General features: G+C 46.2%; 1 protein-coding gene and 1 long non-coding RNA gene across 4 annotated transcripts in view; one reads left to right on the forward strand and one right to left on the reverse strand.

Annotated features, from left to right (window-relative positions):
- The window catches only part of NGF (nerve growth factor), a 51,829-nt gene extending 49,855 nt beyond the window's left edge, over window positions 1-1,974 (forward strand). For both annotated transcript variants that reach the window (XM_075910556.2, XM_089773723.1), the window contains exon 3: window positions 1,090-1,974. In XM_075910556.2, coding sequence (XP_075766671.1) covers window positions 1,102-1,830 — 729 coding nt within the window. In that variant the 5' untranslated portion in view covers window positions 1,090-1,101 and the 3' untranslated portion in view covers window positions 1,831-1,974. The remainder of the gene's footprint in view (window positions 1-1,089) is intronic.
- LOC112545097 (uncharacterized) overlaps window positions 1-25,559 on the reverse strand; it is a 93,880-nt gene that overhangs the window by 60,102 nt on the left and 8,219 nt on the right. Inside the window, exons 3-5 of one of the 2 annotated variants that reach the window (XR_016347991.1) lie at window positions 24,868-25,055; window positions 21,633-21,879; window positions 6,569-16,450 (exon numbers count right to left, since the gene is read on the reverse strand). This is a non-coding gene — a long non-coding RNA (uncharacterized LOC112545097). Of the gene's footprint in view, window positions 1-6,568; window positions 16,451-21,632; window positions 21,880-24,867; window positions 25,056-25,559 lie in introns of those variants that run through there. The other variant, XR_012897925.2, reaches the window with a different exon arrangement.

The raw sequence follows: 25,559 nt of genomic DNA on the forward strand, positions 1-25,559 counted from the left end.
TTTCAGCTTATGTTTGGACTGTCTCTCTTATTCATAGGATGTCTAGTACTGATTCATTACCTAACACTTGTCTGGATTCCCTAATGCAGCTTTCACTGTCACCGAACTTGTGGTATAATGTTATTCTTGGAGAATCTTTAGAAACTGATTTTACATTTTTCAACACCCAAGCAGATGTACAAATTCTCTAGGGATGCAATAGTGGAGTCGATTAACTGACAAGCAGAAGCTTATCGGTTAATGTTATAGATTATGTGCATTTCCCCCCACCCTTTGCCAGTACATTTTTTAGCAGGCTGGCCAGCAGCCCAGCTCACACTGGGTCCTGGACTTACCCCAGTGTGGCTCTGCATTTAAAGTGTATTAGCAGCCGTGCGGGCAGGCAGCCAGCTCAGTTCCAACTCACGCCGGGTCTGGGAGCACAGACCCCTTCATCCCAGACAGGGGCTGCCCAAGGACTATAAAATAGTCGAGTAACCGATAAGAATTCATGGAGGTTAATCGACTATTCAATTAACCGATATTTAACATCCCTAGTATTCTCCAGGTTGCAGAGCAACAAACTTGTTTCTCTAGGCGTTGTCTGTGGAACCTGTACTTGCTCCTGGTTTTCAGAACAAAGGAGGGCATTTCTCTACCCATAAATCCCAGGTCTGTAGCCACAGTGGCTCCCAAGCAGCAGTAGCTATTGTCAAGGAGCCTGAGAAAAATATCAAAGGAGATTTCTACTCCAGAGAACACCCTAAGTCTCCACATTAATAACCCCAAACAGGTGCTTCATATACAATGTTCTGATAACAAATATGAAAGGAATTCATTATAATCCAGCCATTATTTCCTTGTATTCCTACTTTATTAAGCACATTAATGCTGTTTGAAAGTTTTTCTAGAAGAACATCTGGGACCCACATGAATAGATGAGAGCTGCATGATCTGCACTGCAATGCTGAATAGCCAGCAAATTCACCAGCATTAGCAGCATTAGAGCAGTAAATACCCATCCAGGTCCGAGTGGGCCTCTCTCAAGCAGCACAAGTGCTTTCAGGTGCATGTCACTCGTAGTAACCCTCAGTTTCTGTTTCATTCTAGGTGCATAGCGTAATGTCCATGCTGTACTACACTCTGATTGTAGCTTTTTTGCTCGGCATACAGGCAGCACCAAAGTCAGAGAATAATGCTCCAGGGGGGTTTCCTGCAGGACCCACCATTCCAAATATCCACCGGACTAAAGCCAATCACATTGCCAAGGCGGCTGCACACACAGGAAACCACAGCCTCGTTGAGAAGGCGGACGACGGAGACTCAGGCCAAGCGGCCAACATCACGGTGGATCCAAAGCTTTTCAGGAAGAGACGATTCCGGTCCCCTCGGGTTCTGTTCAGCACACAGCCCCCGCCACTGGTAGGGGACGGCCAGGACATGGAGTATCTGGGAAGTGGAGATTCTCTTAACAGGACTGTCCGAACCAAGCGGACGGCTCATCCCGTGCTGCACCGCGGAGAATTCTCAGTCTGTGACAGTGTCAGCAAGTGGGTTGGGGACAAAACCACAGCAACAGACATCAAAGGCAAAGAGGTGACGGTGCTGGGAGAGGTGAACATTAACAACAATGTCTTCAAGCAGTACTTCTTCGAAACCATGTGCAGGGAACCTAAGCCTGTTTCCAGTGGGTGCCGGGGGATTGATGCTAAGCACTGGAATTCCTACTGCACCACCACGCACACCTTTGTCAAAGCACTGACAATGGAAGGCAAGCAAGCAGCCTGGAGATTTATCCGAATTAATACTGCCTGCGTGTGCGTGCTCAGCCGGAAAACCGTGAGACCCTGAGATGGAACAAACCATCGCACCCACATGCTCCCCTCCCCCCTACCTCAGCCTGTAAATTATTTTAAGTTATAAGGACTGCGTGGTATATTTATAGTTTATACAGTAAAGAACGAACCTCGCTATTTATTAAACTTTTGGAAACTCGTTTTGTGTGATGCATTTAATTTAACGATGTAACACTCCTTTGGGGAGATATTCATCTCTGCCTTGTGAGCCACACAGCGTGGCCACTGAGCGCACTGTTCTGTGAAAAAAAACATTTTGCACTTTCCTTCCACCCTCCCTCCCCCAAGCCAATTTTCACAAGCAAACCTGCCCTTTTCGTGGGAAAATCTATGGCTTGTTCCAGAAGGTTATGTTCTTTTCCAACTCATGAAAGTATAAAAAAAAAAAAAAAAAACACTAGAAAAATATAGCTGGGTTTACTCCCATTCTACTAGTCTCCAAGGGGTAAGCTGTGTTAGTCTGTAACTTAAAATGTTTTTAAAAAACCAAAACAATCAGTGGTCCTCTATATTTTTGTTAGGCTCTAAAGTGCTACAGGCCCACTTGTTTTTTTCCAGTTTTGTCCCCATTCTACTAGTCTGTCATTAGGATTCTGAGAACTGTTGGTGCAACATACAGTGATTTTTATACCACTCTGGGCATTATGATGTAAATGCTCAGTGTGTCTGAGAAAGTTACCAAACATTTTGATGATGAAAATAGCCATCTCTAAGTCATGTTAGACAAAAGAAGGCTATGACGTGGACCAAGATGAAGATTTTTGTTTGAGAACAATATCATTTATGAGTTGTACTAGAGAGTGATGGCACTAATGGTGTTTTACATCAGAAATCTCTAGTTCTAGGGTTGTGTAAGTTAACTATAGACGGTGGCTTGAAGCTGGGTGACAGTGCCTTAATGTGGGAGTGAACGTCTTAAAACAGTTAGAGCAAGATCTTTTGGTCATATTTCACTAAGAACAGTCCTAAAATAACCCTCCTGTTTATGGTTTCTGTGCTCCCAGTCCCTTGGGAGCACTATGGTTTCTAGACCTGGTGTAGCTGCCAGCCTGAAGCCTGTAATGTGTCTCCCAGCCATTGCGTACTGAACAAAAACTTCACAACGTCCCATTGTTTCCTCTGGAAAAGTAGCAGCTATCCCCCTCAGCACACGGTTTCAAAACAAGCATCCCAAGGGGTTGTAGTTTGGGGTCTCCCAAACCCTAAACCAGGGCTACTCCACATGCGGCCTGCAGCCTCTCTGTGGCCTGTGCTGCAGTTTGAGTTTACGTGGAGCTTAACACAGCCCAAGGGTGGGAGCCAAAACAAAAAAGTAGTCAACGTAATGGTCTTCTATTGCTATGCAGTTTAGCAGTTACATTCCTGGACTGGCATTGCTCATTACAAGTGCTGTCGTACGAGTGGAAATCAGGTAACTATTGCATTTTATTACTATCGGCAGAACTGACTTACATGGGGCCTGTGTGTTGTGTCGTCTTGCCTTAATCTTTGCATTCATGCCTGTCAGTGTGAAAGAAGCTATTTGAATAGATATTTGCATGTACATACAACCACTCTTAAGTTACAGCCCTCAGCACATGCTGTGAGCATCATTGTGGCCCCTGGGGTTTACAAAGTTGAGTAGCCCTGCTCTAAGCTCTAGGGAGACAAACCCTAAAGATCCCATCTCCCAGTTTTCACCTCCTCCTCCTCTCAAATACTATTATTTTCTCTAAAAAATATCCATCATCCCTACTTGGCCTATACAAAGAGCAAAGCGGGGCAGCAGTGTGTGATTTCTTGGACTAAGTCTTGCCTTTAACTCTTTTTTTAAACAATTCTTCACTTCCAGAGACATTGGTCTTTGCATAGACGGCTGTACGATGGCTGAAACCAGCCCCAAACCCATCCGGATTCATTTTCTTTTCACTAAGCAAGAAACAGCTTAAACTAAGCAAAATGTTCTTTGTATTAAAATAATGCCAGTTGGGCTGGCATCAGGAGGCAAGTACCACACATTGTGACAGCCAAGTATCCTGTCCTATCATTCTGAGCCGCCGCTGGGCTAGTTTATCACACTCAAGCAGAAGCACGGGTGAGAGTAACTCACATGTTTCACCGGTACTGTCCTATCCCACACATCTCCATTGCGGAGCCAGGACAGGGAGTGGGGTTGCAATAGGACAGAGCCTGTACGAAATTCCAGCACAGGCTGGAGTGCGAGGGCTCAGGGCATGGGGTTGGAGTGTGAGGGAGCTCAGAGCAGGGGCTTTGGAGGGTGCAGGAGTCCTAGGAAGGGTGGGGTAATCAGAGCAGGAGTGTTGGGGTGGCAGGCTCAGGGCAGGAGCTGGGGTGACAAGCTCGAGGCTCAGAGTGTGGCCACTGTGCCATCCAGCCACTGGATCCCTGGGTCTAGACAAGGCATCAGTGTCTGTGCTATCCAGATGCCTGAGCACCGGGGCTAACTGCAATGGCGAGGATGCGTTGCCCAGCCACTGCATCCCCAGAGCATTGGGGACCGCGCTGCCCAGCCACCAAATCCCATAGGTGACCAGAGTCCAGGGGACTGCAGCGCTGCCAGGACCCCAGAGGTAGCCAGAGCATCGGGGACCATGCTGCCAAGCCACCAGGTCCCTGGGGCTGGCCGAAGTGATGGGGACCATGCTTCCAAGCCACCAGGTCCCTGGGGCTGGCCGAAGTGATGGGGACCATGCTGCCAAGCCACCAGGTCCCTGGGGCTGGCCGAAGTGATGGGGACCATGCTGCCAAGCCACCCGAGTGCCGGGGCTGGAGTGTGTGTGCCCTGAGGCCATGCAGCATTCAGGTGGCCAGTCTCTTACTGGTATGCTGCACCGCCGTGCACCAGCTCACTTTCACCTTTGAGCAGGAGTGGGTTCAGGCTTGAGAAGAGCAGCCACGTGCTGCTCACCAGTTCCCTCTGCAGAGGCTGGTCGTAGTGCAGAAGAGGCACCGGAATAACACTGGCCCTTTCAACAGCCAAGTGGATGCAGAGTTTGCATGTACAGCCACTAAGTGGAAGGGTGGTGGAGGGTAGAGTCACATGGTCCTCACACAAACCCATCCAAAACCTCCAAAATCATCAATTCTTGCCCATGGGGGATGGATGTGCATTCCTGGTGTGATGGAAAATGATGCAGCCCCTGGATAGGCTATTAACAGTGGCAGCCTCCCACAGATCAGCTTGGGAATCATGGTATCAGATGCCACCTGCAGATCAGTGACGCAAAGAAATAGCCAAAGTTGGAGCTAAATCCTGCGTATGCATTTTGGTTGCAACCTTGCATGTAGAGGGGCCCCAGAGCAATGAATGGGGTTACATCTTGTGTGTCCTCGCCAGATCTTCTGCCTTGCCTGAGAGCAATGAAGTTAGGAAAGAATAAAGTCTTGGCTTGGCTTTTCCTGCTTTATCAAGACTCTGCCATTATTTTACCACTGATGCAACAAAGCTGCGGCTCACATGTTGTCTCAAGACTGTAGTTAACAATCTGAAACGCATGAGAGACCAGGAGTCTCCTCACAGAGCTGTGGGACTCTTGTCATGGGTTTCCTTCGGCTTGTAGTGGGAATCTGGGGAGCTGCCATTCTTTTCACATGCCAACCAGCAGGCCCGTCCTTCGACTGTGCGGGGCCCTATGCAGTACTGCTGTACTGTTACCCCTGCCTGACTGTACCTGGGCAAGCGGATGATTTTGCAAGAGAGGATTATATAATCTTCAGTAACACACTAATACTTTTAATGCAAATTTTAAATAAGATCCCGTAGCTATCAGTAAATTCAGAATTTGATTGTATATAGCTCTTAATTGGCTTCATTACCACATGAATGACACTTTCACAGGTTCAATAGGCTTGCTAGGCTATTTCACTTGTAAGTTAACTAGCTCATCTCCAGAAGACAACTCACCAGCTGCAGGAGCCAGAGAACAGGGCTAGGAAGCCGTGGGCATTAAGACCCAGAGGTGCCCCAAATTTTTGGGTGCCCTCGAAGCTGCATTTAAGGAGTAACCCTAAGTTACTGCTTAAAACTAATTGTTGTTAAGGACAAGAGCAGGCCCAACAAAGCTCAGTCAAGGGAGGGGCCTATAGCTGCTGATAAAATAACCATCAGTCGTTATTATAAATCAAGACTTGGATTACAATTTCCACTAGTAAAGTGCTCAGTTATTCATTGTGGTTTTGCATATTTCAGTGAGCGTGCTGATCTATTGCACCCAGCCATTGCCTCACAGACGGATTCGAATGATGCTCAGTGCTCCCACCACTGAGATTAGAATGCTGCTTCATCATTTCCTGCAGCAACTTGGCCAAGCGACTGTGCTGCCTGCTGATGTCTCAGCCTTATCAGAAAATTCTCAGAGGGAATTCACGCACCTGGATCCTGACACTGGTATTTAGATTTTCATACTTAGCAGAGATCGCTAAGAACACCAGCCTGGACACACAGACCTGCGGAGGTTACACATCCCTTTCCTCATGGCCCTGCCATTTATCATACGAGGCACTCTCCAGGGTGATGCTTACTGTCCAGAGGAAGTTGCAGACTAAGATCATGGATGATCTAGATCCGGGCTCCTCAACTTTGGAGGCCACAGTGACACTCACAGCACATGCCGACGGCCGCAACTTAAGTGTGGTTGCATGTACATGCAAATATCTATGCGAATAGCTTCTTTCACACTGATGGGCATGAATGCAAAGATTAAGGCAAGACTATACAACACACAGGCCCCATGTAAGTCAGTTCTGCCGACAGTAATAAAATGCAACATTTACCCCATTTCCACCCATATGACAGCACTTGTAATGAGCAATGACAGTCCAGGAACTTAACTACTAACACACATCTCAACACAAGACCACTATATTGACTACTTTTTTGGTTTGGCTCCCACCTACGTGTTGAGCCCCACACAAACCCAAACTATGCCACAGGCAACGGACCACATGCAGCCCACGGGCCACACGTTGAGTAGCTCTGATCTAGACAATGCTTGGTCCTGCCATGAGGGCAGGGGACTGGACTCGATGACCTCTCAAGGTCCCTTCCAGTTCTAGTGTTCTAGGATTCTATGAATATCTATGGGAATGAAAACATTAACATTGTAAATCTGTAACTTTTGGTAATGTAAAATAAAGGAAACGTTTGAAATAAAATGAATTGGCTTGGGAGCAAAAATATTGTGATCTCACTTAGTATTTGTGCTTTCACTTTGAGAGAGTTCGATAGCCAATGCATATATGGTGCCATCATTGAAACTGGATTTGAGTTCCCTAATGGAGTAACCATGTCATATATACTACTTTTCAGAAGGCAACATGTTCACACTACCATATGTAAAGAATGTGGTTTTTATATTTAAACAGTCCTAGCTGTTTTTTACTGAGTTGGCAGCAACCACTTCCATGATCTCCTGCTTCCAATGCTTCAGAGGATTTGCAGCCAATCAAGTACCAGAGGGTTTCTAGATACTATTGGGAAGTCACTAAAAAAACTAGGTGATGCCTTAACTTATCGTTTTCTAGGAGTTTCTCTTACTAATCTTGTGAGCAAAATACAACATGAAAGCTGCCTGGAAGAAACCTTCTTGTTCACACTGAAATGCTTGTCTGAAATCTTGCCTTTTACAGATCAACGAAGGAGCTGCTGATTGACACTGGCCTACAGAAGACAGGGGCTTGACTGATGCAGTTTTATACCTGCATGCTCAGGGCTCAGCTCTAACATCTCTACTGACCTACCACTAGTAGGTGAGGTGAGGTGCGGTGCAGTGGAAACTTGACAAATAGCCAGAGAATATTTGCAGGTCATAAAGAGAAGGGTATTTCTGTCTGCACTGGAAGGAAAGGCCAGAGAGGAGGAGCAGCAGTACAGTGCAGCTTTTGGAAGTTTGGCTCACATTGTGCAGTTACATTGCAAAAGTGTGTCCAGAACTCAACATCTTCTACTAGGATGTCTTTAAAAGTGCCAAATGCTCATACTTGAATAATCTCTGCACTTGCATTAACCAGGCCAGAGGGAGGGCGTATAATAAATGTGGGTTCTCTTAGTGAAAACAGAACAAAATATGGAATGTGCTATCTGGAAAAAAGGGCATCTCTGGAAGAAAAAGTCAATTTAATGCACTGCTAACTTTAGCTGGAATTATCTATATGCCTTAACAACTGCAGATGTGCACACAAGAGACAATTGCCTTGGTATGGGTGTTCTCACGTGTTCTCCAAATCAGACATCCAAATGCTAACTGCAGAATATTATGTGGACTTCTGACACACCCTGGAGGGCGTTGGGCCTGTAAACAATTCATGGATACCGAGGCCAGGCATAGCTACAGAATTTCTTCAGTGACAGATATGATCTTGTTCCAATATTGCTCATGTTATTAAGTAAAGGGAACGGTGCCAACTTCTTCCAAATCAGCTCTCTGACCTGGCAGAGGAAAATATAAACAAACTGACAATTATTTAATCTCCTCTCCTCCTTCTCAGTTCAGTGCTGGAATCTAGCAGAAATATTGACTTTGGCACTGGACTTTTCCTGGTGAGATAAGGAGTAAGCCTGGGGTTCTCACTACCTACTTTCTTATTCTATATCAAACCACTGACGTGGGGGCCCTAAGGTCCAGCGCCCCAAGCAACTGTAACTAAGGGCTGACACTCCGCAGCCAGAAGTTAGAGGAAAGGGGCCACAGGTGAGTCTGGCTTGGATCTGGCCTGATGGTGAGGGAGCTACATTGAGAATGCTCATGAGCAGTGTTCTCTGTGCAGCTGCTCAGGAGACAGGCCAATGCTGCCCAGCTGATTAGCAGAGCGTCCAGTTAGGTTTGTGTTTCCACTGTTGGGGCACATCCACTCACGCCTGGACACACACCCAGATGTATTCTGCACATGGATGGAAAAGATTAGAGGGAACATTGGCCATGAGTCCTAACTGCCCAAGGTGGCTTTTTGCATCAGAGCACTGGTTAGGACTCTGAGTCCCGAAAGCTGTGTACAGCGGAGTGCCTGGCTGCTCTCTGGCTCTAAAGTACAATGGGGCTGGTGTGATAAGGGAGCTGGAAGAGACTGCACTTTATGTCCGGTCCTCAGCCACATGACCTAGAGTGGGGACCCAAAGATCCATGGCACTGGAGGGCTGTAACCGCTCGTTAGCCAATCTCTGTGTGTTTGGTGTAGTGGGTAGTATGTGCATAGTAGCCATGTACACTGTATCCACTATACACCTGAGAGAGAGTGTTCGTGTGTCCGTCCATCCATCCATCCGTTTGCTCAAGAACATCTCTTAAACAGTAAGAGCAAATTTGGTGGGTAGCCGCTTCTTACCCTAACTTAAAGCAAGTTCAGGGTTTGTTGTGCCAGGACAACGGGATGGGTGTGTAGAATGGGATTGTTTCTCCTCCAACAAAAAGAGGGGATTGTGACAGCAGAGACAGTTACACTGTAGAACTTTGGTGTCCAACACACTGGCCCAATAGCCACATGTGGCTAGTTGAGTGTGGCTAGTCCTCTATAGTTGCTTCACAATTGGTGGGACACAGGGGAGCAGCAAGCACGGGGGACAGTTATATTCCACAATGACAAGAGGGGGCAGCAAGCAAGCATGTCCCCACCTCCCCGACAGCCCCAGAGAGCTGCAGAGCAGCCACCAGCTGGGCAGCACAGCCCTCACCACCTTACAACCCCCTGCCCTTACTCCCACACCCCTGCCTTGAGCTTCCCTCATCCTCAAGCTCCTACCTTGACTCCTGCATCTCCCACACCTTCCTCCCCCTGCCTTGAAGGACCCCAGCTACACCAGGTAAATCTAGTATGTACAGAAGTACTGGGAAGCAAACTAAATGTATTATCTCTTCCCATGATTTGCCACTGCACTTTGCAAAGCTGGAGTCAGCTTTGGCAACAGTACAGCAAGAAAATAGGAAGCCTGTCTAAGCCAAGATATGGGATAGTGTGCTCTCGCACAGGCCGTACCTGTACACCTGCCTGTTTGGAATGTGGCAGACAAAACCAAGCAAAGGAAAGGTACAGACCAGCACATTTAGGAATTAGTGGATTGTATCTTAAGTGAGCTATAAAATAAAAAGCCATGAGACATAAAAATTGTTTGGGGGTGGGGGGGAGGATCTTTGAAGCATATCTTTTTGCAAGATGATCATGCTTCAACACATGGATTGCTTCCCAGAAGGAGGGGTGAGAGGTGTGTTTCTCGTTTAGATGGCAAAGTTGGCTAAATTTTGTTAGGTGCTCTCTTGAATATTCTTAATACTGAACTGCAAACATAGTCAATCGGTTGGCTATACTAGTAACACCTTACTCCAGTAGTTAATTGCAGCTTTGCCCATTTGGTATGATTGCTTTAGCCCTTTTATAGATGCTGGTGACAGGGATTTTACCTCCTGCTTTTACAGGGACTCAGCTGAAACATTTCAGTCGTGATCCTGGGCAAGCAAAATAGCAAATTCATCACTACCTTGTATTGATTTTCTCCGATTCTCTGCATGCTCCCAGCAGATGTAACTATGTTAGTTTGAAGTTGTTTTCCTTGGCCGACTAAGGGAAATACTCCCAGCTCGTTAACAGCAGGATCAGAATCTTTGTGAGAGATAGAGTAATAATGACAGACAGTAGATTGTACCATAATTATAATCTCTATAGATGATTAGCGGCGATGTTAAGGCAGATATTGGATTTGAAGAAGAAACTGCCAACTGAGGATGAAGGAAAATATGTATAAAACACTATCATACCCACTTAGTAGCTCCTGAGCAATTAACAAATCTGAGCTTGATAAATACTCTGATTTCATTTGAAAACGTCACCAGTTCATGTATATTCATTTGTAAATGTACCTAAAAGGTTGTTACAAGGAGGAGGGAGAAAAATTATTATCCTTAACATCCGAGGATAGGACAAGAAGCAATGGGCTTAAACTGCAGCAAAGGTTTAAGAAGAACTTCCTAACAATCAAGATGGTTAAGCACTGGAGAGAAGTTGTGGACTATCACTGGAGATATTTAAGAACAGCGTAGAATAGATAAATATCCATCAGGGATGATCTAGATGGTGCTCAGTCCTGCCGTGATCTCCACCACTGTTCCTGTCTATCAGGGAGATACAATTTGTATCCATAATTCCTTCCTTGTGGACTCTTTTCAGTAAACACAATCCTGGGCTTCATTCATCACATACAACTCTTCTTATAGGTAAAGTTCAAAAGCTGAATCTACTGCCTTCCACATTAGCAGAATTGGAGCTAGAGCGTATCAATATAACTTTGTAATATTTAAGAGTTTATTGAGGAAGTCTGGAAGAACTAGCATAATCTCAGACACTGGCAATGCCTCCTGGTTATTATCTCAAAAATCTCAAGTATCAGAGGAGCAGCCTGCTTTGTCTGTATCACAGTGAGCATTTCTATGGTGTGCAGTTGCTTTGGGTGGCAGTCTATCAAAAAAAATTGGAAGCCACATATACTTGCCCACTCTACACACCACGGGCCCTCTGCAGGCAGCAGAAACAAAGGGAATGTGGGAAGGTGTGGTCTGTGCACAGTATTCTCATGCTCTCCAGAGAAGAACTTCTACAAGTGAGGCTCATGGGAGCTGTGCTCAGTACGAAGGGAGTAGTTAGCAGACAGCTCCCCATTTCACAAGAGTGGTTCAGACACTCACAACTTGCCATTTCCTGTGAGAAGCCGCACGTGGGTTTTATGTGTCCCGTTTGCTCAATTCTCTTTGGGAGCTGGGTTCTAAAGAGGCCTGATGGGTTTTCAGTGGCATGTGTAGAGAGGGAGACAGTTAACTGTCTTTAGGCGTGTTTGGGTTGTGTTGTGATGTTAAGACAAAATGCAAGACAGTGTTACAAACATGGAAAGCCAATAGGGGGGCTTTCACTGTAGAAGACACTAGATGCCCATTCAGGGTTGCTAGGAGGGCTGTGAATCAGGAATGTGTTTCCAAACAGAGGGGAATGAATTATTTATTGCCAGAGTACCCAATTCACCCCGAAATTCTGAGACAGAAAACAACAAACCAACAAGGCACACATGCTCTGGTGCGGCTCAGCAGAGTGGACGTGGCCTTCCTGGAGTCGTCTTTTATCAAGTACAATGCCAGCTGCACGCACGAGGGGTGAAAGTGTAGATCTTGCCGAAGGGAACGCAGTGCACTCTGAGGATGGAGTGGGTGGGGATTAGAATGAGTTTCCAATGCCTAACAGAAGACTCACCGTCTCATCACTACTAACTCACATTAGGTTTCTGGAGTCTTTGAATCATGAAAGGGTGGAATCCTGTTGGGCAGGTAATTACTGTGCTCTTTGCTGAACGGATGCCAGTACCTGGAACACCAGATGTCTCTTTCTGACATTCCCAACCCCTGTCAGGTTACAGTTTATCCGGTCCCACCCAGATGCTTTCTATTGTTACTACAGTATAGAGGAAGTTCCACGTGATCAAGGCAAGAGTCACGCATACCCTACAAAGCACTTTTACCCCTGTATGGATCACCTTGGCTTTTCCACTCTTGAATTCCTCAAATTCACACAATAAAAGCAGTGCTGTTGAGGCTTCTATCACAAGTTTCAATACCCCAGGGCACTTATATATGTTGCCCAATAACGACTAACAGCTTCTACATGTTATGTTGGAATTACTATGCATTCTATGAGTGTTTCCCCCCGATTAAACCCACAGGCTCCCATGAGACTTTTCATATACAGTAATAAAGACGTATTCTAGCAAAATACCCGTAGGCTGCATCTAGACTGGCATGATTTTCTGCAAATGCTTTTAACGGAAAAGTTTTTCTGTTAAAAGCATTTGCGGAAAAGAGCATCTAGATTGGCGGGAAAGTGTCTGTGCCAATCTAGACGTGGTTTTGCGCAAGAAAGCCCCGATTGCCATTTTCACCATCGGGGCTTTTTTTGCACAAAACAGTCCTGAGCGGTCTACACTGGCCCTCTTGCGCAAGTACATTTGCGCAACAGGGCTTTTCCCCCCCTGAACGGGAGCGTCCCAGTATTTGCGAATCTTACATCAGATCGTCAGTGTTCTTGCGCTAATTCAAGTGGCCAGTGTAGACAGCTGGCAAGTCCGCTTTTGTGGAAAAGCTTGCCAGTCTAGACTCAGCCCTAGGGTTGTTCTATTGCTGTCAGTTCTGTAATAAAATCTGCAACCGCAACACCTTTCTACAGAGCTGTTATATCAGTGATGATGATTAGATCTCACACTGAGCAAAATACGGCCCAGGGGCTGGATCCAGCCTGCCAAGCCACCGGGTCTGGACAGTGGACTGCCCAGGACCGTGGACTGGCACCTCCTCCCAAAGCTACTCCCCCAGACCAGAATCCTCTCTGCACCCATACTCCCTGAGCCTACACCCCCATCTCCTGACCCAGGTCACAATCCCCTCCTTCACCCAAACTCCCTCTCAGACCTCACACCCTCTCCTGCACCCCAGTCCCTTAACTTGCACACCCTTCTGCCCCCAACCCCCTACTGGACCCCACATCTCCTCCACAGAAAGGTGCAGCCCTTGATCACTTTCCAACATCTTGAAGTGCCTCCCACCCAAAAAAAAAAAAAGTACTGCCCACCCCGACTCAGACAAGAGTGGCTGGCTTCCCAAGAGCCGGGCCTTCTGCACCAGAGCTTCATCTCCTTGTGTGCTTTGTTCCACAGCAAACGCTGAGGAGGAGTCAAAATTCCTTGGATGAGAAATTTTGCCTCTGATCTTCCACTAGTGTTAACAGGTTCTGTAAGGATGATTTTCCACTCTCTTTCTAGTACCAGCTCCCTCACTTTTCTGCCCCCAATGGGAAGATGCTCCTTCGAGTCTTCCCAAGTATTTAAAAGTTGGCATTGAGCATTTCCTCACTGAAGTTGAGATTTTAATTCATTTTGAAGATTTTCCACATCTTGCCAGAATTAAGACCCAAGAAGAGATCTCAGGCTTTACAGTCTTTCTAGCACAGAAGAGTCATAGGCTCTCTGTGCACCACACGGCTTTTAGCAGCATGGCTGTGTCCAGACCCACAGCTGGGGGAAGAGGGAGCCAAGGGGCCTGGGGCTCCCGCCTACCACCACTGCTACTGTGGCAGTGGCAACGGCCAGTGCGCCGGGCCCTTTAAACTGCCACCAGAGCCCTGCACCTCACGCTCCGGGCAGTGCGAAGGGCTGGGGGAGAGGGCCTGAGGTGCACTCCAGGTGGCGCTCCCGGCTAGCGGCCCTCAGCCCTGCCCCTCCTGGGAGGGGAAGCTGGACCTACACGAACACCTGGCCCAGGACCGCAGAGGCTGTCAGCGCCCCGGGCTATGCCAACACAGCCACACTGCTAAAAGTCAGGCAGCATCCACACTGCTGGTCAGCAATTTTGCTGACAAACTCCCACGCAATACCAGGGCATTTACTTTGTCGGCAGGACGAAGCACGGTTTGCCCTGGCAGGGGGACGGGAAGCCCGTGACCCACAAAAGCTTTGTTGCTCAATTGCCAGGGCAGACAACAGTACAAGGAGTTGGTCATGGGGACACCACTGCAACCTGGCTAACAAGTGGTTCTGGGGCCAGGCCTGCCCAAGGCCAATGGGTTTATACAAGATGATCTAAACGGTTCAATCTGCCCTCTCCACAAATCAAAACACACTGCGCTAAATGGCATTATCACCACTTCACATGCAAGCTGCTCTCTGTCCAAAACATTCATTTTGACAGCCTGTTTAAATTTCCAAAACATCTGTGCCTGTAACTCTTGGAAGACATCCCCCCGGAGCCCATCCACCTCAGGCTCCGTCTAGCGCTGCCAACAACGGAAGAAAAGAGGCACTGCTTAGAATGAGAGCTGTATTTCTTAGGGTTAAATCTACTCAGCAGCTCTTTGTTACGTGACAATTCTTCTCTTTTGCAAGGGATCATGGCTGTAGGATGCTGGGAGGGGGCAGTGTGAGAAGGAAGCTTGCTCTGCCATGACCCACGCTCTACCTATTTCGAAGATACACTGAAAACTTCCACAGGCAGTCCAGGATCAGCCCCCCTTCTCCAGCGGCCTGGGACTGACAGCAAAGGACAAGGCCCCCAGGAAACGGTACTTAATGTTGCCTCCCAAAAAGCTTCTTTGGAATCCCAGCCGGAGCCTATGAGTCGTCACTCCAGTGCCTATACTGCTGTTTGCTTTCCCCCAGGGTGAATCCCACACAAGCACATATATGTCTGCGATGATGAATCCAATCCTTCATCTGCCCCCCTTATGATTAATGATGCCTTCCCCTCTGACTCACCTTGCACGGCACTGAGCTGCTGTCGGCACTTAACCAGCTACTTAACTCAGCACAAACATTTGCTTTACCAACCCGTTTGTTTCACTGTCTTGTCCTACTTCTTTTCCCTGGTCAGCGCTGACATGTCTCAGCTGTGAACACAGTTGTACTGATGTTTGCCAGCGTGTGGCCTGTGAAAGTGAATCTCTGAGCACCTCCCTGTGTTGCTGGACAGAGACTGGTCCTGTGCCCGGTAGCATGAATGTGGAGCGCTGTGTGTGCCAGAGAGCTGTGGGCTTAGTTCACACGGCATTTGGCTTCTCCCTTGTGGAACATGTTTGGGTGCGTGCCAACCTAACTGCATGAAACTTGGCCAACAAGTGGAGCAGAGATACAGCCCCCTGTGGAGAGCCAGAATTGGATACTTCATTAGAATGCCTCTCTGCACTCCACACACCTGCACAGTTGTTTTAGACTGGTTATGTTACCCTATTGTATGACCGTGGGATTACAGATACCAAGCATCCTCTTACACTGGACCAACAGCCATTACTTGTTCTTGGCTAGGAATGTTACTCACACAGCCTCTTCGCTCCTTACGTTCATACCCACTTACTAGTGGGTCAGAACCTTGCTTATGCCACAGATACGCCATGTCACCCTTTGAAGCAGGTAGCCAGCAAAACATAGGCAATGTGGTGCCTCTGTTCCAGATGCCTTTCCTCAGCCAGCACTAGCATGCGAGTGCTGCAATTCACTTGGGCCAATCACCAGATCATTGCGCAAACTGGTGTTTCACTCTATAATATTTTAACCACTTTAATTATTTAATTATTTTTAGTTGGCCTAGACGATCCAAGTGTGCAGCCTGCAATACATCACCTGTATGGGATCGCCTCTTTACTGTTATAGGGCATAAAAAATGTGGGAGGCTCTTTCAGGTAATAATACAGCTCCCATCCAAAAGTTTGCAGTCTAAATTGGGACACAACTTGACAAATTATTCATATACTTGTAGTGCTAAGAGGAGTTGGAGAGTAAGAGCAATAGCTGTAGCTGGTGATGAACTTAACACAGATGCTGAGAGATTCGTCATGGACAGCCTGTGCGCCTGCTGCATGCTTCTGATCCCATGCATGTGGGGTTTTTCTTATTGAATCATCTTTTTATGTAATTGGGTTTTGTGGAGCTGGAATGTTTCAGACTCTGGGGATGATTTAAGCAGCTGAGGAAAGGAAAGAATGTGCACCATCCCAAATTCCTTCTGAGGGAAGATCCATTAATCAATAGATAGAAAAACCTTCCTTATTGTCTCTGTCACAGGAGCTGCATGCTTCAGGAATTTAACTATGTTCTGACTCGTACACTGAAAGAAAACAAATGCAAAAAATACGCCAATGATGAGCTACTAGCTAATGGTGTTCAAAAGCAAGCAACTCTAAGGTATGGGCCCCACGACAGCTGTAGCTCACTACCCCTTCGCTTGTGGATATGCAACTTTCTTTATTACTATGTGCAGCTTTAGCTTTAATGTCTTGAAATAGATGCACACCCTGGCCTAGTTGGGGTGCTCTGGGAACCAGCCCTTTAAATTAAATCACCATTAATTTCAATTTGCATTTCTTTGGGGGCAGGGCAATGCTTGAAGAAAGAGAAAAGGGAATGAGGAAAAGATTTATCTGCCAGTGATTGGTACACTGCATACATACACACTGCAGTTTGGCATGCTGCATAGGCCCAGGGCAATTAAGAGACCAGCCATACCTAACATTTGACCTGGGCCCCCGGGGCTGGCAGTTTTAAGGTAGCTAATGAGAACAAAGATGCTGAGCATGAGAGGCTGTTACTGGCTGTGTTAAGCAAAGAGTAGACTGCATGTAGGGTTGCCAGATGGTTTCAACAGAAATACCGGACACACTTGACATTACATCACAACCAACATTACATCTGATTTAGAAAATACCGGACATTTCTATTTTCTCAATTTGTTTCCCAAACAGAAAGCTCAAATACTGGACTGTCTGGTTCAAAATCAAACACCTGCCAACCCTAACTGCATGTGCACTATATACTCTTCCGATGCCTTTGCAACTTAATTTCAAAACCAATGTTTTTCAAGCAAAGCCGTGTACCTCCCTTAGGACAATGCACTGTCTAGGCCAACCCTCATGTTTTAAAATCTAACTTGTTTCTGAATTAGCCATGAAAAAAAACTGGCCTCTAGACACTTTTGGAAAAACTGCCTTTTCCAGCTACAATAAATAAAAATCAACCAGTCATAAATGATGAAAAATAAGGACTTAAAATGAAACCATTTCCCAAGAGTCGCTCCTATAGAGAACTAGCCATGAGGAGGAATTAGAACAGGAGGGAGGACGTAGATGGAACATAGCCACGTGTCCTTTGCCCTCCATCATTTTCTTCTATCTTTATAACAAGACAAGGAAAGGAGAAGAGAAAGAAAATTGCAGCCTTTTAAAAAATATTGTTGACTGAGGTTTTAAAGTGATAGGCAATGCGGGGAAGGCAGAGTCTGCTGGGAAAGCGCTAGTTTGAATGGGGATGTTTATTGACTTTGTGGCAATGAAAGTTCAATCCTCTGAACTAGGGGATGCAGGCGTTCGCTCCAATTCACGTTCAAAGCAAAGCACGGGAGCCAAACACAACAAACCTAACAAGGGTTATTCTATTTCTTTGAAAGATGCAATAGAACAAACAACTTTACTTTGATGTACAGTTGAACCAATTAACGTTAAATGAAAGCCCAGGAATTTCAGACAACAGCAGTTCCAGTTTTGCCCATAGTCTCTCTCATTATGAGAAACACCAACTCCAATTGCCTGACATCATCTTTTAAATCAGTAAAAAGTGGACACAGATCAACTAAAAAATTCAGCTGCTTTTATACTTTGAGACTGTCAGCAACTTGCTATTGCAGCAGGAAACCCACCTGCAATAAACACAACCATCTGACTTGATCCCTAGCGTTGCTCTCTTAAAGGCCACACCACTAATGTAAACATTGCATTGCTCTCAACATACAAACATTGTCTAAAATGATTAGAGGCAACAACAACAACAACAAAAGGAAAAAGTTCTCTCATTTGTTTTCTTCCTGCTATTTGACAGCACTTTGCTTAGGGGAACTTTCACTGTTTCCCCTTTTCGGTAGTTTCTCCACTGTGTGGGTCTTTCATACAGCAAGGGAGAAGACAAAGACTTGGAAGTAGAGAAATGCAATTGTGAAGTTACAAAACTCAGGGGCAGGGCTAGCACTGAAACTACTTTTTAAACCAGTTTGAGATAGCTGACTAGTTGCTTACCTCCCTATTTGATAAGCGTATCAGAGAGAGGCAGCAAGGGGAGGGGAAGCAGAAGCCGGAGCTCAGGGGAACCGGCTTAAAAGCCAGTCCCCTGCCAGCACCATCTTCATGTGCGGGGGGGAGGGAAGGGCATAGCGGGGAACTGGCGGCGCTTCTGCCTTTGAAATGTAGCAAGAGCAGAAGCGCCACAGGAGCAGGGGGTGAGCGGGGGACTCAAGCAATCCCCATTGGACCCCGTGCTTCCTGCTTTTGAAATGTACAAAGCCCTGGAGTAGGCTCTTATACATTTCAAAAGCAAAGCGCCAGGGGGAGCATGGAACCAGTGGGGGACTCAAGCCGTCCCCTGCTGGCCCACGCGCCCTGCTTTTCAAAGGTACAAATGCTCCCGCTCTTGTATATTTCAGAAGTAGGGCAGGGCTTGAGTCCCCACTGGCCCCGTGCTCCCTGTGGCATTTCCACCTTTGAAATATAGCAAGAGCTGGCAAGGCTTTTGCTACATTTCAAAGGCAGAAGTGCCCTTATCAACTATTCCAATAGTGAAGGCAAATTGCACTGACTATTTGATTAGCTGATTAATCTAAATTTAAACATTCTTAGTTTTTGACCTTGACTAGTAGGCCAATTTTTGGTATTCCTCTTAAAAAGCCAAGAGTGTGATATGGTTAGGAACTTGGGCAGATGGTATACGGGTGGGTAGAATCAGAGGACTGCAAGACACCTCATGAGATCGGGGAGTCCAGTTCTCAGCACTCATGGCAGGGCTATTTTTAGAAAGATCAGAGGGGAGACCTACAAACTGCTTATTTATTCTCTACCTGAACATCAGTTTCTAGAGACATAAAACATTTGTATGTTTGACAAAATGGAACTGAACTTTGATTCCAATTTAAAAGGTACAAAGTTGTCTTGGTCTCATGTCCTTCTACCCCGTAACGCCTGTACAGGTGGCAAGCCCTAGACATAAGTGGAAGTTCTCCATAAACTCCAAACCAAAAATAATCCCAATAAATTCATCCTCTCTTGGTTTTCTTGCTTTGTTGCCTGCCCAGCCCAAGGCTCTGAACATAGGTTACATGGATATACTGAGCGCCATAGTGGTCTTTACAGACTATGGCATCTCACTAATGTGCTCTTCTTTCATGGAAACAAGTCTTTGGCTCTCAGAATGCCGGGGAGAGGCACCAGGTTAGCCCTGAGAGGCCGGAAGCACATGGTACATTGTTTTCCTTTGTCTCAGCTAAACAATAGGGGTACATCTACATAGCAGGCTAAAGCCGAAATAAGCTATGCAACTGGAGCTATGTCAATTGCGTAGGTTAAGTCAAAATAGCGTATTTCAGCTTTTGACGCTGCCTACACAGGAAGTGCAAGAGAGCACTCTTCCTCCAACTTCCCTCACTCCTCATACAACGAGGATTACAGAAGTCGGAGTAAGAAGTCCTCCATAATGTCAAAATAACTGCTTGTAGTATAGACACGGACTACGCTGTTCCAAAATAATGCTGCTGTGTAGACATAGCCTCTGTGATGTGAATGTGGACTATTCAAACCAATTAATTATCTAAACCATGCCCAGCAGTTTGGAGTGACTTCTGGGACTCACTCAAGCTGCAGACGAGCCTCATTTCTACACACTGAGCTAAACAGTGTTTCCATGCCTAGCTCTAAAAGTTTCAAAAAGAAACTCTTCAAAACCCAAGAAGAGCAGTTTGGCTGACAAGAAACACATGTGCGCGGCCAAACACATGGAATACATTTTGTTCTGAACAGCCAATTCTTGTGTCTGAGACCAAAAACCAGAGTTATGCACACCTTAGTGGTACCATACATGGTAAACTGCGGCTCAGTTCTGGTGTATGTATTGTTCTGCCTTTCATTTGTTTTAATGATCTGCAACAATAATATTTTGGGGCATTCACCATGTGCTGGGGTTATTATGAGGCACTGTGCTGAAGAAATGACACCTCAGGAAGAAAGTGATTATTCTAAAGGGAAAGTAACGGGAGAAATTCTTTAGTATGGTACCAGAGACAATGTGAGAAAGGACACAGATCCCTGAAACTTAGACATGAAAGAACACCAAAAAAAGAGGCCCATTTTTTGTATCTAAGTAATTCATTTTGTGTTACATGTGCTGTTTGTATTTTGGGAGGGAGGGATGTTGGAGAGGAAGGAAAGAAAATACTCTCATCTCTTACAGTAGAGACCCTGGCATATTGCAATCAGTGAAAACTGGACAAAGTGCTAGACCAGGGGTTCTCAAGCTTTTTGACATGGGGATCAGTAAATCCATTCATGAACTTTTGGAGGCTCAGTAATGTTTATTTGCATATTCATTAATCAATGATGAATATTCAAATAAGTTGTTTCTGGACCTCCCAAATCTCCCAGTGCCAGCATTAGCAAAGCTTTTGATATTGTCACCCACAATATTCTTGCCAGCAAGTTAAGGAATATGGATTGGATAAATGGGCTGTAAGACAGACAGAAAGCTGGTTAGACCAGGGTTTCCCAAACTTTTTACTTTAATTTGAACCCTTTTTTTTCAGTTCTGCCTTTTGCAGCCCAAAAATATAAACACATGAAAAAGAAATTGAGAAAATACCAGACACATAACATGTCTGGTATTTTCTCAATAGGTAAGTTGTATTATTACTAGATGTATCAGTTTGTAGTTGCGAACTGCCTGGCTGGTAAATGTGCTCAGGCTGCATGAGTGTGTCTACCAGCCAGAAAGTTTGCAACTACTGGAGGGGTGTGGGGGGGAGAACAGTAGAATCCCTATGCCGACTAACTTGTGCTTTGTGGGTGTGTGTGTGTGGGGGGGGGGGGGGAATGGGGTCAGGTCAGTCCCACTCCCTGCAGGCTGCTTCATTCCTCCCCCATGCTCCCCTTGCTGCGCCTCTGGCCAGCCCCACTTCCCCCAACCCCCTCCCGGGCAGCCAGTTCTCCCAATCTCCCTTGGCCAGCCCCACTGCCTGGGTCCAGCCCTCCTTCCAGCAGCCACTTCTCCCACCCCGCCCACATCTTCCCCGCCCAGCTCCCTGCCCCCCGGCAGCCCTGCTTCCACCGGCCCCCCAATCTCCCCAGCCTGCCCCGATTCCCCCGTCCAGTGCTGCTTCCAGTGGCCAGCTCCCCCCTCCTCCTCGCCCCAGAATCCCCCCTCCCAGCCTCTGCCCCCCCGCGCTCTGCACGTGTCTCCCCGCCGCACGAGCCGCTTCCTACCTGCGCTGCGGGGCCGGTCCGCGCTCAGCCCCGGAGCCCGCCACGTGCCTCCCGCGGGTTTCAAAACGCCGGGCCGTGACGTCACGTGCAGCGCCGCGCATGGGCGGCAGGCGGCGAGGAGGAGCCCGATCCGGGGCCCGCTCCGCGCAGCGCTGGAGCAGGGCCCGGCTCGTAACGCGCCGGCTCTCGCGGGGGCGGGGGCAGAGCTGGGAGTCGCTCCAGGCTATTCAGCGAATAGTTCCGCGCTCTTTAATGGAAAAGCAAGAATCGTTTTACAGCCTGTTTCCAAGAAGGCGGCCGAACCAAAACTCTGCATCGCTTCTGCTGCACTTCGCCCTTTTCTAGCGCTCTGCACACGCGGCCTTTGTACTAGTCCATATACTGGGAATAATAGAAACATTTCCTACACATTTCACTGCTTAAACATACACGTACATGTTGCTTAATAGCATTGCTACTCTAATTTCCAGGTTAACTCACAGTGCTCTCTAAAATGTTGTATTTAGTTATATTATTTATGCAGCACCATTTCAAGGCACCACAGGTATCCCAGAATAGCTATTCTCCATCTTTTTACCACGCCCGTTATCTTAAAAGGTAATGGTCTCGCTATTCTGACATCCCTGTAAACCTCATTCCACGAGGAGTAAGGGATGTTTTGGAATAGCGATTTATTTTGAAATAGGTGCTGTGTAGACAGCACCAAATTATGAAATAAGCTATTTTGAAATGGACTCAAAATAAGCTACGCAATTTGGCTGTGTCTAGACTGCATCCCTTTTCCGTAAAAGGGATGCAAATTAGACATATTGCAAATGAAGCGGGGATTTAAATCTCCCCCGCTTCATTAGCATAAAAATGGCTGCCACTTTTTTCTGTCTCGGAGCTTTGCCGGAAAAAAATGCAAGTCTAGACGGGGATCTTTCAGAAAATAAAGCCTTTTCCAAAAGATCCCTTATCCCAGTAAAGACTTTTCCGAAAGATCCCTATCCCTCTTAAAATGAGAGAAAAGGGATCTTTCGGAAAAGGCTTTATTTTCCGAAAGATCCACGTCTAGACTGGCGCTTTTTTCCAGCAAAGCTCCGAGCCGGAAAAAAGCAGCAGCCATTTTTATGCTAACGAAGTGGGGGAGATTTAAATCCCCGCTTCATTTGCAATTGCGATATGTCTAATTTGCATCCCTTTTACGGAAAAGGGATGCAGTCTAGACACAGCCTTTGTGTAGCTCAACTTGCGTAGCTCATTTTGAGCTCCGGGTGCAGTGCAGACGCACCCCAGAGATCTCAAGTCATTTTGGAAGCATTCATATTTATTGTCCTCATCATTAAGATGAAGAAATTTAGGCATGGAAAGGTATAGCGAAATCCCAGTGGTCACATGGCATGTCATAGCAGAACCAGGAACAAAATTCAGATTTTCAAATTCCTATTTCTGTGCTTAAACCTGCTGACTTCCATGTCCACCAATGGATCACGTTATACGCTGTGAACCAAACGTAATGTTACAATGTTTCTCCTCTAGCTTAGCACATGGAGAGCAGAAAAATCCATTATTTTAAAACATAACTATACTCAACAAAGAGTTCACCAAAAGGAGCTCTTTTACTGCACATTCTTAGCTCCATCTCTGAGGAGTTTTTCTGGGATTTCAGTGGGTCTCTTTCGCATTTAATTAATTCCTTTGTGCCTTAAAAAGTGGCAAAATAAAATCTTGCACAGTCTGCAAGTGGATTCATGTGTTTCTGGTGGACCCATATGTTTTACATTTTATCAAAAGTGTGTATGAACACATCAGCCACGAACGAAATACTTCCCAAGATGGATTTTGTTTGAATGGGCATTAAAGGTCATTTTTTGTTAACTGACTAGAATATAATTTGAGATTAAATCCAATTATGAGGGCTTCCTTACAAGTATCTGTTGTAGGCACTTGCTGCGATGTGACAGCCTGGTTATTTTGACATTTATACTTTGAAGTCCTAACAACTCCAGACATGGCATAACAGGCTACGTGTTCTAGTACCATAGGAGTAGGAAATAGCTTTTGATGCAGGCTAAGCCTAAATCGTTATTTTAAATAGTACGGGAGCATGTGACAGGGACACTGACCTCTCACGAGCGCTTCCAGCTGGCTGAGTGAAAACCTGAATACTTTCTTTCGCTGCTGCCCCACTTGCCCTCACCAGGCAAATCTCTCAGTAGCTGAGTCACATGCACTCTAATCACATGACAGAACATCTTCTAGGCCAACAAAGGTTCACCAGGCCAGGGCCGGGCACAGTGCCCGTGTTGGGGTCTTTGGCTGTGTCTCTGGGCTCAGTCCTCAGCCTCTTTGGAGAGCTAGCTCTGTGCTCCCAGGGCCTCGGGCGGACGGGACAGGGCTGAGGACAGTCAGCTTTCTGCACCACATGGAGCACTCTGTGCTGCCTCCCACACTGAAGCCCTCAGAGCTGCCCTGAAGGGGGCTCCAAGGGCAATTTAAAAGGCCTGGGGCACTGGTCACCGCCACTCCTGTCATAAGGAGAGCCTCCTAAAATGAGATAGCCACTTAACACGGGGAAGAGACAAATATTTTGTCACACTAAAACATGAAATCTCCTTATCGTTAGTTTGATAACTATTGGGTATGGTCCAGCACCGCCTACTTCCCCCACAAACATACAGCGGAAAACGTTCAACAATATCATGTCCTTTTAACATAGAACAATGCAGATTTTCTATTTTATTAGCAATAAATTTTTCTCTTTTATCAGACAAAACCTCAAACGATTCCATGACAACACTATCCTCTGCCAACGTCTTTTGTGAATGTGGATGACACACTGCACGTCTCTTCCTGAACTGCCACATTCAGTTCCCTTCTGGCTAAGGACAGTTGGCATTTTCAGTCCAGCTTTTGTAACTTGCAGCTATAGACAGTCTCTTTCCCATGGGGAGCAGGGGAATGACTCTCTTGGTAACTTGAATAAATCCTTTACATTTTTGCTGTTTGTGATAGAGGATTTCGAGCCTTTTCCGTCCTGGATAATGTCTAGCCATCCACCTGTGTCTGTATATCTGTGCTTCTTTGTGGAAGCAGAAGGGCTTAAGGTCCCTCGACTGAGGAAAAGTTAAAGACAATCTCTGAAATTTTTCCCCAAAGATTCCACTCTGAAGCCAGGATCTGCTCTCTGCTCTGCACCAACTTTAGACGATAAAGACCCCAGTTTACTTATTTGTTCCTAGAGAATACTCACATTATTCACAAGTTATTATCCGGTCCTGCTTTTGGGCTCCACGATGACATGTGTATTGCTTAATTAACCATCCTGTCATGCAGACATGCCCTCCTCAGCACCCCGTACTTCAGCTCAGATTTTATATAGGGCAAGGGCACACAAATGCTCTCAGGGGATGGTTTAGTTCTTTCCTCTACAGCTGCAATCTGCAACAAAGATTAAAACAAACTAACAAAAGACTTCCAAAAGGTCAAAGAGCCTGAAGGGAAACCAAATCAAAGAAGTGAGATTTTGGAGACCAGCCTTTTCCCTGACTATTTTCCTTAACTATCTGGAAAGCTGTCATTTTCATTGGTAAAGGATTGTTTATTCTTCACACTAATGAAAACTGATTCAACATAGAACAAGAAAATGCACATGGACAGCAGTCCTGTCCAGTAGTTCTTACCGAGCAGAAGGAACTAACAAGTACTCAAATTTTCTATTTACTTGTCCTAACAAGCTTCAAAACTAGTGTGCATTTGTGTGATTTAACATACATTTGGTGTGGCCATTTCTGTAGTGCTGTCCTGTGCTCACTCACAGAAACATGCTAACGGCTGCCAGTTTTCTAATCCTACTTGCGTATTCCCTATGGATGTTTTAGGGAATATAGTCACTACTACATATCCAATTATAAGTGACAATGAACATTCAAGTGGCTGCCACCT

This window comes from Pelodiscus sinensis, chromosome 27, assembly GCF_052426305.1.
Source record: "Pelodiscus sinensis isolate ZL-2025 chromosome 27, ASM5242630v1, whole genome shotgun sequence".
Lineage (NCBI taxonomy): Eukaryota > Metazoa > Chordata > Testudines > Trionychidae > Pelodiscus > Pelodiscus sinensis.